Raw genomic sequence first — 11,853 nt, 5'->3', positions numbered from 1 at the left:
AAGCATGGATAAAGAATGTCGAAAGTGTTCATCGACAGTGGAAATCCAAACTACAATCGGGCCATACGTGATTGTAGACACAGAGATGTTTTTAAAACATAGAATTTATAGTTTGAAAATGATTCATACAATACTATTAAAACACATTTCCAACATTCAGTAAGAACACTCATCAAACACTTTTCTGACATACATAACAGGGTTCATACAATATTTTGAGAACATTAAGTTCACAGACTAATGAAATGAGTGTTTATGAAACACTGAAACGTTTAAAGAGCCACAACTTTTAGCTTCCAAAAAAATCAACCGTTACGAAACCAGTAGTGATGAAATTTAGCAGCAGTTTTTCTTTTATTATTTTTAATATTTTATGTCTTAATATCAATTTTAATAATATTCTGTTTCTAAATAACTATCAAGAAAAGAATCAAAGAAAAGGCGCGCAAAATTTGTCAAGTACTCATTATAATAATGAATTTCGTAACAAAATTCTTCTAGTGCATATTTAATTTCAATGTCGATTAAAAATATATGTATATTTGTGTCTGTTCATTTGGTCCTTGAAGAGTTAAAAATTCAATTTAAATTATTAATGACTCGATTTTAATCAATACTGATCAATTTAATTCGAAAAATTCTTTATAAATTTTTTTTTTATTTGCATTTTGAATTAATTTTTTAATAATTGAAAAAATGTTTTTTTAAATAATTAAAAATTATAGTTTATGTTTCATTAAGAATACCACACTTATAAGTTCACAAATTTATTTATGTCCATATTTTTTTACAAGAAAAATTCTTCTTACTTTTCACATACATATAAAGAAATGTTTAAAAAAATATTTTTATGTGCAGTAGTATTCATTTTCATAGTCGCAATAGTGTTTTAAAACTCGTTTTTGCTGATTTATTTGAGATGTTCATAGTGCCATTTATCAACTGAAAAGAATAAAACATTTAATTTAATTTTTTCATCATCATTCTTACTAAGGATTACAATTAATATTTTTTTAATCCATCATTATTTATTGTTGATAAATTTGTTGGTTGCATTTCTTTTAAAATTTAGGTCAGACTACTTTAAAAGTAGATAAACAAATTTTCGATATTGTTTTTAATTGCTTTAGTATAAATAAAGGTTGAAATTTTTAATAGATTATTTATTCATAAACAAAACGTTACTTACTTATGGGGTCAAGTGGTTCTTGAGATTCATTCAATTCCGGCACTTTCTGCAAAATTTCTTTACATGCTTCTTGAGTTATGTTAAATGGACTTCCTTCAACGCTTACATTAGTACTGTTTATAACAAAAAAAATATTTATGTTAATGATTGATGCTCTAGAATTTTTTTACAATGCATTTTATTAAGAATATATTATTTACTTTAAAAATTTGACACCTACTAATAATAAAATAATTCTACTCTACAACTGACATATAGTTTTTTAGTGGAAGTTACTAACCATTGGATGCCACCACTTGGTGCTTCGCTCTTAATAAGATTTTGCCAATGTTGATGGACCTCTTCAATTACGTCCCAAGCAAAATCTTTTGGTTTAGTCTCTCCATTAAAAGCAAACTGATTTTCGGGTTTTCCGTCAGGAATTTTATAGATTTTAAACCATTCTACAGTAGCTTTCATCAAGCCTGGATAAATCTTTTCAATATCAGTTACATCTATAAAAAACGGAAAAGATTAAAATGTGTCAGAATAAAAAAAATTAAAATAGAAAAGAAAAAAAATACTGCACCATTTAATTTGCTGGCTATTGGATCATTTACATCAATAGTGATAATTTTCCAGTCAGTCTCTCCTGAAAATTGAATAATTTTAATATTGCATACTTTTACTATTATGTATTTGAAAGGAAAGTTTTATTAAATGGCGTATTCCTAATATTAATCAGTAAAATTGCAGGAAACTTGAAGTGAGCTTAAGAATTTGTTGTAAGCTTGCAGTACAATATTGCTGCAATTAGCGAATTATTCTTAAAACATAGTATGTAAGCTTGCAGAAAGTTTATCTACTAGTTATTTTAAAAACATTTTGCAAAATGAGCAAACTTGTACACTACAAGCTACAGGCTTTTGTTGGGATAGAAGTTCAAAAAAGGGGAAACGGCAGTAGAACCTGTATCTACTTAATTTTTCAATAACATGTCCTGCTATGAATCCATTGTTATTTACTCATGCTAATAGTAATAATGATGATTAATACTACCTTCGTCAATGAGAGCCAAGGCACCAAGAACTTTAACTTGTAAAACTTCGCCTTTCTTAGCAACCTGAAAAAACCATAGGTAACTTTCAAATTGGATACAAAACTTTTCAAGAGTTCGGTTTCATTTATTTTTGCCCATATTAATGAAGAATTTTTGTTATGTGTTGTAGTAGCATTCTTTTCAATTAGTTGTAAAGATTATATGTAAGTTGACAAATATGGTGAAAATGTCTTACCCTATATCCAATTTCTAAGACATCTATTGGATCGTTATCACCTTTAAATCCTGTTGCTTTATCCAAAACTTCCGGATTCTCCCAGGTCTAATAAAAAAAAATTTAGAAACCTTTTATATAAATTCTTTATAATTAAAGAAGAAAGAAACAAGTACTTCAACTATTTTTAGAAATTAAAAATTAATTGCGTGACAGAATAGCAATTACAAGCATTAGTGTCAAAATCAGTGAAGTGTGCCTATCACTTTTCGATGAGTGAGTATTTTTTATGGTTTTAACATTTTTCTACTCTATATGATAATTAGAAAAAATACAGGTTGAACAGTTTTGAGAAATTTAAATATTTTTTTAATAGTTATTGTTAATAGAATTTTTTCTCATTATTATTATTCTTGTTTCCTACTTGTGGAAGAGCTCCGTAATTCCAAATATATCCATGGTGAGGGAAGCAATTCGCTACGAATCTTAGTTTGCCCTTTTTTATATCTTGCTTTATTGGATTTAAAGCTTCCTTAAGATTAATTTCCATTTTGGCGTTGGTCCAACGAGGAATTTCAACAATCATATTGACAGTTTTATTCGCGCTGTCGACATACAGTGGAATGTCATGAAAAGGTGAAATTGGAGATTCATCTTTTACTGAAACATATTTTAAATGTTTTGAATAAATAAAATATATATCTGTAAAACTTTTAGTAAGTAATTATTTAAAGATATGGGGCATTCTATTTCAAAACGACCCACCTTATAAACAATTGACATTGTAAGGAAGTTTTTAAATAATTATCTCTCCTATTTATTGGAGCCAAACTTTATTTACTATCAGGTGATTTTAAAAGAAAAATTTCTCAACTTTACGATAGTGAAAAAAGTTTTCTTTTAAAAATAGTATAATTTATGAAAAAAATTAAGTTTGAAAATTAAATTAAGTTATAATTTCTCAAAACACGTCGCCTCCGATTTTCTTGAAACTTATGTCAAAATGAGACTTGAAAACTATAATTTCATTCCCTGTAAACATTATAACGGGCAATTCAGGGGAATTTAAGAAATTAATTAAATTTTACACTTAAAAAATTAATAAATTACAAAGAGTAGTAATATTTATTATTAACAATAGGAAGAACATTGACTGTTTATAAAAAGCAGTTACATAACAAACTAATTGTTTCATAAACATTTAGTGAATAAGTTTTAATAACATTTCGTGTTCCTATGTTCTAGTTGTCGTTGATTATGAATCCGTTATTAGTTTTTGAAAATTTAAAATGGCGGATTCAATATGGCAGAAGAGATTTTCAAAAATTAATAATTAATTAAAATTAATAATTTAAAAATTGTCGAACATGTTTAAAACTCGTAAATGATTTCCATGAGTTTAAAATATGTTTCATTTTTACATGTTTAAATATTCTCATATTTTAAACACAGTGTATATGCATTGTTTACAATTAGTGGTACTGATAACGTAAGTAACAAACAGCTCAGACTCACTGTGAGATTAAAACGTACTTTCTACCACAGAGAGAAACTTCTTTTATGCAGTTAATAATACGAATCTAATCTTATAATAAACTGTGTCTTCTAATATTTTCCAGGTTTTCTGGAAATCACACTATAAGTTCAAAATTTTCCTTATTCCTTTTTATGTATTTGTTCTGTATTTTATTTGTCTGATAGAGCGATTTCTTTATCTCATGAAGACTAACAATCGATTTAAAAATAAAAAAACTTAATTAAAAAAAAACTAAAAAAAAAACTAAAAAAAATAAAAATAAAACTTAAAAAATAAAACTTAATTGTTTAAAATTTAAAAATAGTAGATTTAAAAAAAAAGAAATAAATTTTTTGTAAAAACTTAATTAGTAACATTTTAATCGACAAATTTTGTAAATATCTCAAAACTTGTAGTATTTCTAAAATTTTCAGAAGCTTACAAAACTGTCTACATCCTATAATTTTTAACCAATTTGAGTGTTAAAACGAAAAATTATAGGATATAGACAGTTTCCAACAGTCAATTGTAAAAAATCACATTGTGAAGCGTAGCGTAGCCCACGAGCAACTTGCAAGAGAATATTGGAAATTTTTTTAAACTCAATAATCGGCCCATTTCGGGACTTTTAGGAAATTTTCTCTATATTATAAGGTATAAATAAATAAAGAAAATAAAAAAAAATTAATTTTTTTAATTAAAAATATAAGAAAATAATTTTTTTTACATTACTTAAAAGTTGAAGAAAGACCAAAATTTTCTATCTTTGACAACTTATTTCTAAACTCAATACTTTCAAACTTATAAGATACTGAAAATAGGTCTACTTTTAAAAATCCAAAATTTCGAAAATTTGGGCAATTATACAAAAATAAAAAATACGTATTTAATATTTTTCTATAAGAACGAGAAAAAAAATATGTTTAACCGATTTTAAATTGACATAGAAAAATTTCACGTGGAATTGCCCATATGCACTTAGCAATTTTATAAAATGTTTCAAATTATTAGCGCAATTCATACGAGAATATTCTCACGCACACAAATAGCAAGTCATTCATTATAATATAGTTATGAAACTATGAACATCTACTTTTTTCTTGTAATATGAAAAAATAATGATTAAGTTCTATAGTAAATATGCAGAAACTTATCGATATCAATTTTCAGCTATTATGTGTTTAGTATTGTAAAAACAGTTTTCTATGTAAAAAATGAGTTAAAACCACTTGAAACTTAAACCTAACTTTCATCTAGATAAGCTAATCATTTTATTTTACATTTATAAAGATTTTATTACATAAATAGAAATATATATATTTCTTAAGTTGTGGGAGTTGTGAGAAAAAAATTTATTTAAATGCACTTTTAAAAATTGTAGTTATGTTAAATAAAATACTTACAAATATAAAGTCTATAATCAACTGAATTAAAAGTACCACGTTCAACTACAGAAAAAGACATTTTCTTTGGAATATGGGTTACAGACAAAAATCGTTTAAAATTAAATAGTTCGTAAGTAAGCTTAGGTCGAGAAAGCAGATTAATCCTATTTAAAATCCTATATGCCTGCATTTGCAGCACGTTGTGTACAACCACGGTGTATGATAAATGTATGGGATGCAACTCAATGTGTAAAAAGGTGTGATTTTCTAAAACTAAAGGTTCGTAAGGTTAAGTCCACAATAGATAAATTATCTTGAGCAATGCATCAAGGCCTAAGCACAATAGGTTCGCGAACGCAAAGCATGAGTTAGAAAAGGATAGAGATATATATTTGTGTCCTTGTCTATCTCATGCGTCTCGTTCCCGAATGACTTTCGCGAATCTATTGTGCGTTGGACTTTATATTTTCATATTTTTAAGCAAGTTTTTACATTTGCATTTTATTTAAAACAAACAATCTTTATGATAAGAAAATCTTTTTTAACTCGAATGCAATCCACTTCCTGTAAAAGGAAATTCACTTATTTCAGATCAGAAGGTTACTCACCAGAGAAAACATGTGCCAACACCTTAAGCAGTCTTATTTTGACCTGTCATCTTGTGATTCATATATTATAGAAAATAGTAACTAAATATGTTGTAATAAACTTTTAAGATTTAGTAGTTTTTACTTTTTTATAATATAAATAATAATAGTAATTTTCAATTCACTTAAATGTATAAATAGTACAAAAGAAAGTGTTTAAACAGGTTATAAGTGTTTTCAAATTAATAGTAATTGATAGTAATTGAAACGTTGAACTAAATTTACTCTATTAGGAAAAGGGCCCATATTTAATCAATTAACTAAAACCTTGAAATTTATGCGATATTTATGTGGATAATTTTTTATAAAATAAATACCCTTTCTGCCTTGTAAATAATATCTAGTCTAATGGCATTATTACAAAAACTGCACTTGCTGTCAAAGCATATGTCAAAATCTCCTGTTTCATGCATAATGAGAAATTATGCTTTTAATGGGACAAGGGCTACTTATTGTGTACAAAATAGATTTCAAACTAGAAGTACATGCACCACCCAACCTTTTTATAAGGAACATGAGTAAGTTGCTTGTTATTTTAGTCGGGTATTTGAAAATAAGTTAGATTTGGGACTTTAACTGGGTACATTGGTCATGATAACGAAGCAAGTAATTAGCCACCTGTGTGGCAGGGACTATCACTTTCACTTTTTTAGTTTCTCACACATTTCACCTAATTTCACTTCATGTTGCAATTTTATCTTCCACTTATTCAAATTTCCATTCCTCTATATTTTAATAATAAATCCTAATTTTACATTTTGGCAATAAGGCATTATTGGAATTCTACTTTCCATTAATTCTGAATTTCATTCATTCACATTTTTAACAAAGAATTTCATTTCATTTTTTTCCAAACTTAAAAATTTAGTTGCTTTATATTTCAATTTATCAGAACTATAACTGTTTATTTAATTTAGAAATTTTTTTAATATAGGATAAAAGTAGGATACTCATAAATAATATTTCTTTAAAAAACAGGCTTCACACTTATGTACTGAAACCTACTATTTACTACTTTTTTTTGAAAGATTTGCTACTGTATGGATACTTTTTTTATATTTATGCCACTAAAAGCTATTTTTTAAAAAAGAATTTGCACTACTTTAAATCCGCTATAGTAGTTGAAATAAAAAGATTAATAGGGAAATGTCTCCATGAGTAGACCACCTTTCTGATTTTTATGAAACCAAAGGCAAAATGCTGTAATATCTGTTTTAATAAATATATAAAACCGCAAAAACATTCTTAATATGATTCCGAAGTGTATATGGGTGATTAAAATTAAAATGTCATTTTCATGTCCTGCCCAAAAATTTGGAATAGTTCATATAAAAGTTTTGTAAATTAACTAATTTTCTTAATCACTCCTTCTACTTAAATTAATAATTCTTAGTCGCTAGAAATTCTCTGAAAAAATTTGGCAGAAGAATTAGAAGCAAAATGTCAGTGGTGTCCCTTGTCCGCACTTAAGAAATCAGAATTACTTTACCTAATAATAAAAATTGTTGATTCTCACATTTATAGTACCAGAAAAATTATTTTGTACAGCTAAGAGTCTATATTTTTATATAGTAATTGTGCTAGCAGAATAATTTTGATGCAGTGCTAGAAAAAAAATCAAAATCGCCTGTCCGTAAGTTTCATATTTTTAAGTAATTATCGCAAATTTTGAATATCATGCCTGATATTTAAATAACCTAGTGCAGATAATTGCCTTATTAAGCGTTAATAGTATTGGTGATATGTACAGCTTCTTAAAGAAAAAACATTACAACATTCTATCACATCTATAATTTGTACGGTTGGTGGCAGAAAGCAAGTATCAGTAAGCAAGTATCAGTTTGTCGAGCACACCATGTCAGTGGTGTCCCCATCAAAAAATTGTTTATAATATTAATATTTTTTAAATATTATTGAATCTCGTTTTCAGGTATTACACGTAGTTTAAAACCCGCACCGACTTTAACTTAAAAATAAAGTCTTTCTTTTTCGAAAATGAGAAATGAAGCAAAATGTCAGTGGTGTCCCCTCAAAATTCTGTTTCTTGCAGCTTATTATTTTATTTTTAATAAATTTGTGTTAAATTTACTCCTTATATGCAGTTAATGAAGATTTGATAGTGGATTGTAATTGCTTATAAATATAAGCTGATTTTATTCTCACTATTCAAAAATGTCAGTGGTGTCCCTCAATGTTCATATGTTTTTTTGGTCTTCAAAAGTATATAATTTATGGCAGAACTCATTTCAAATATTTTTTAAGTCATGTTGAAACATTCATTATTGTAATTTGAAATATTTTAACTTTTTAAAGTTGTAAGAATTTATTTGAGAAAAGAATAAACGAAAACAGAAAATTTCTTATCATTTCTGCCTATCGTTTTTCACCTGGTGAAAATTAAAATTTGCTTCCACCTGCTCGACCACTATTATTTTTGTCCATCATATATTATAGTCAACCAAAAAAGAGTATCGTTAAGTTCAAAATACCCATACACTCATTTTTTCTTTTCGAAGATTAAAAAAATTGCAAATTATCACTTTTTCATAAACAATATACCTAATTTGTTCTCGGCATTTATATATTTATTATCATTACTGAAAAATAATTTTCAATTATTCTAATATTGAAAATAATTTTAATATGGTTTTACAAATTGATTTCATTTCTAAGAGTGAACCACTTTTTGTATCCATGAGTATAGGCCTCATATAAATAATAATATAATGAGTATAATAATATAAATTCTATTAAGTGCAAGGAGTGCAAAAGACCTGTTCACCTCACTTATGTTTCAAAAGTTTCCTGTTTCATTGTATTTCCTTTTCTGAAATACAATGTAATGTCTTTAAATGGTTTTCCGACCGTGGGCTTAATAATTTTGCAAATAAAAAAGTGACAACTTTTTCCACTTGACACGTTTGTAAGACCTGAATTTAACAAAATATTTTTGTAATTACACGTACAATTTTTATAATAAATATATATTACATTAACATTAAAATCTTATAACTTTTCTTTGATTTACAAGTTAATTTTTTTAAAACATTTTTTAGCACCTTTGAAAAATAATTCCTTCTTTTATTTTATTAAAATAAAAAATATACTGATGTGATTACTGAAAAATTGTTTTTGAGTTAGACTTTTTTTAAAAAAATTTTTATGAATTTTGACAATGTTTTTGAAAGATTAAATGTATTGATGCGCAAAACTTCAAGGATTAATTTTTAAAAGAAGAAATTTGTTTATCATAATGAGGAAGCTAATTTGTCATGAAATGAAAAACTTGATCTAAAAAATTATTAGATTCAAAATTTATAATCTTGGTGTATTAAATTGAATTTCAAATAAAATAAGGGGTCGTCCGTATAGCATATGATACTTTGGGGGGTAGGGGGGTCTGTAATATATCATGCTTCATGTTAATAATTAATGGAAAAGGCATCCGAAATTAATAAGTTTCACATTCTTTATGGATGATCCCATAATGACTATTTTAAGAATTGTAATAAAAATGGTAAACATGACATATATTACTAAATTTTTAATATAAGTATAATAACTGAGTTACAAAAAAATGTTAATGTCGTGTTTATTTAAAATTCCCTGTGTTTATTGAAAGTTTAGGTGTCACTGAACAAGAATATAACAGAAAAATTTTTTCTTTTGGTCAATCCCATAAAAAACGAGATTAAAGTGTCAAAAAACCGCATTTTTAGCACTTTTTGAGGCAGCGTAACAAGAAAACGCAACATGATAAAAATCTCTACAAGAGCTTAAATAAAAGCTAAAACCTTCAATTTTAAGGCTCAGAACTAACAAGTACTTAAATAATCACTGAAAATCTCGTTAATGAAGCAGTCGCTATCTGAAATTATCAAAAAAAGCTAGGACACTTGGTAAAAATCGATTTCCCTAACCGGATTCGCTTCCAACTTGTTCCTTGAGGTTTTTTGAGGTTGCTAATGACGAATTGGAACTTAGATTTAAAAAATTCAAAATGGTGGATTTAAAATGGCGTTGACAATTTTCGAAAATTAAAAAAATTCTTTTTAATTATTTTATGCTCACAGTATATATTTTTTAAATAACTCGCTTATTATATTTAATGCTTTTGCATGGTAGTATAAAACTCGTAGAAACCGGAGACAATTTCAATGGGAAAGGTCTATCTGGGATGTATCCGCATTCTATTCGACATTTTAAGCAGGGCACTCAACTGGATTATACTGCAAGTTTCATTTCGATCCGAGCTATTTACATCTACATTACACGTCGAATTTCCTAATATTCATCCTCTTAATTATGATATAAAACTTTTGTATTTTTAGAGTCAAAGTTATATTTGTCAGAGCGAATGGAGAACGAATTGAAGCCAATGGAAAAGTTGGTGACACGTTATTGGATATTGTTATAAACAATGAAATAGACTTGGATGGGTTTGGTAAGTCATTTTATTATAAATATACTTACTTACTTGTTAGTTTTTTATACCTAACAAGGAAAAGTTGATTAAAAATTGATTTATTATAATGCAAACAAGATGAAGTGACATTTTTATAAACAACATAAATTTGTTGTATTTTTAATTAGGCGCTTGTCAGGGGACAGTAACATGTAGCACATGTCACTTAATATTACCAAAAGAGGTTTATGACAGTTTGCCGGAAAAACCTTCCACTGATGAAACTGACATGTTAGATTTAGTACATGAACTAGCCGACACGTAAGTTTTCATTTTTATGATTAGGTTTAATGTTACATGTTTAATGAGTTTTAAACATAAACTAAAAAAACTCTAAAATAAAAAAATCTGACATGAAAGTCATATACCATGGTTTTTTGTTTTTGACGTCACTAATTTCAAGAATTCTAAGCATATTATAAAGAATATTTTTGTTAATTCTAAGTGAGTATCTTTCATAGAATAACTTCTCCTCTAATTAATACTTTTTTGTTTTAGATCTAGACTGGGTTGTCAAATTACAATGACAAAAGATCTTGATGGTCTTGAAGTATTTGTACCTTGTAGTATCAACGATGCAAGATCTGTAGATTAATAGAAAAAATTTATAAAGTACCTATAAGTTTAAAAAATTATTTTATGAATACTGATGAATAAGAGTGAAGTGAACGTGAGAAAATACTAAAATTTGTTATTTATATATGTATTGTTATGAAGAACAAAAAGAGAACAATTAACTAGATAATATATTTGCTAAAAATTTGTCTGTGACAAATTGAATAGAAGTAATGTGTTCTAACACAGATTGAATTTGTAAATAATAGATTTGAAAATTTTAACTTTGTTTAATAGTAATACAATATAATTGTATTGTCAAAATTTTAAATTAAATTTTAATTTAATAATAATTTATCATCAATTAACAATAGAAATTGAAAGTTCAATTAAGAAACAAAAATCTGAATACTTTTTCAACTGTTCGTTTTTGAATAAAAATTACTATATATTTCGTACAAAAGCGGTTATTTAACTAAACAATACAAAATTCCTAAACTTAGGGAACCATAAAGCAAATGCGGACCTCATATTAAAAAAATTCTTATTCGTGTTTAAGGGTGTTCTGTTTCTCTTTTCTTTTTAAAATTTTCAAATGTAACCTCAAGTTATGTAGAAATTTTCACTTTATTGGTTTTTATGGAATTGATTTCATGGGAGAAATTTTTTTTTCTATTATAAATTTTGTTAAGCTTAGTTTTTCACTGACAAATACTCCTTTTCGAACTTCTTCGAAATTTGATTAATAACTAAATTCGATAATCTAGTTTTTAAAATTTTTAATATTAAATACGGGATGGAAAAATGCAGCGTAATAAAAATTAATGCTTAATTTATAAAAGA

At 26.4% G+C, this 11,853-nt stretch overlaps 2 protein-coding genes across 3 annotated transcripts; one reads left to right on the top strand and one right to left on the bottom strand.

Moving 5' to 3' along the window:
• Positions 1–751: 751 nt before the first annotated feature.
• LOC122508843 (inorganic pyrophosphatase) lies at positions 752–5,582 on the bottom strand. Its single transcript, XM_043622420.1, has 8 exons — positions 5,362–5,582; positions 2,867–3,102; positions 2,464–2,550; positions 2,228–2,291; positions 1,758–1,820; positions 1,470–1,683; positions 1,190–1,302; positions 752–942 (listed from the first exon to the last, which is right to left on the bottom strand). Exons 1-8 carry the CDS (start codon positions 5,531–5,533, stop codon positions 911–913), a joined length of 981 nt encoding a protein of 326 aa, XP_043478355.1. The 5' UTR covers positions 5,534–5,582; the 3' UTR covers positions 752–910.
• Positions 5,583–6,038: 456 nt separating this feature from the next.
• LOC122508845 (adrenodoxin-like protein 2, mitochondrial) lies at positions 6,039–11,468 on the top strand. Of its 2 annotated transcripts, none has more exons than XM_043622422.1 (4): positions 6,039–6,508; positions 10,322–10,434; positions 10,584–10,716; positions 10,954–11,468. In XM_043622422.1, the coding sequence occupies exons 1-4, from the start codon at positions 6,339–6,341 to the stop codon at positions 11,048–11,050; spliced, it is 513 nt and encodes a 170-aa protein (XP_043478357.1). In that variant the 5' UTR covers positions 6,039–6,338; the 3' UTR covers positions 11,051–11,468. The 2 variants fall into 2 exon arrangements, with proteins under 2 accessions (XP_043478357.1, XP_043478358.1); XM_043622423.1 differs by lacking the exon at positions 6,039–6,508 and adding an exon at positions 9,213–10,221.
• Positions 11,469–11,853: the final 385 nt, after the last annotated feature.

Source organism: Leptopilina heterotoma, unplaced genomic scaffold (assembly GCF_015476425.1).
Source record: "Leptopilina heterotoma isolate Lh14 unplaced genomic scaffold, ASM1547642v1 Lhet_58, whole genome shotgun sequence".
Taxonomy (NCBI): domain Eukaryota; kingdom Metazoa; phylum Arthropoda; class Insecta; order Hymenoptera; family Figitidae; genus Leptopilina; species Leptopilina heterotoma.
This window is presented reverse-complemented; position numbering and strand designations above follow the sequence as displayed.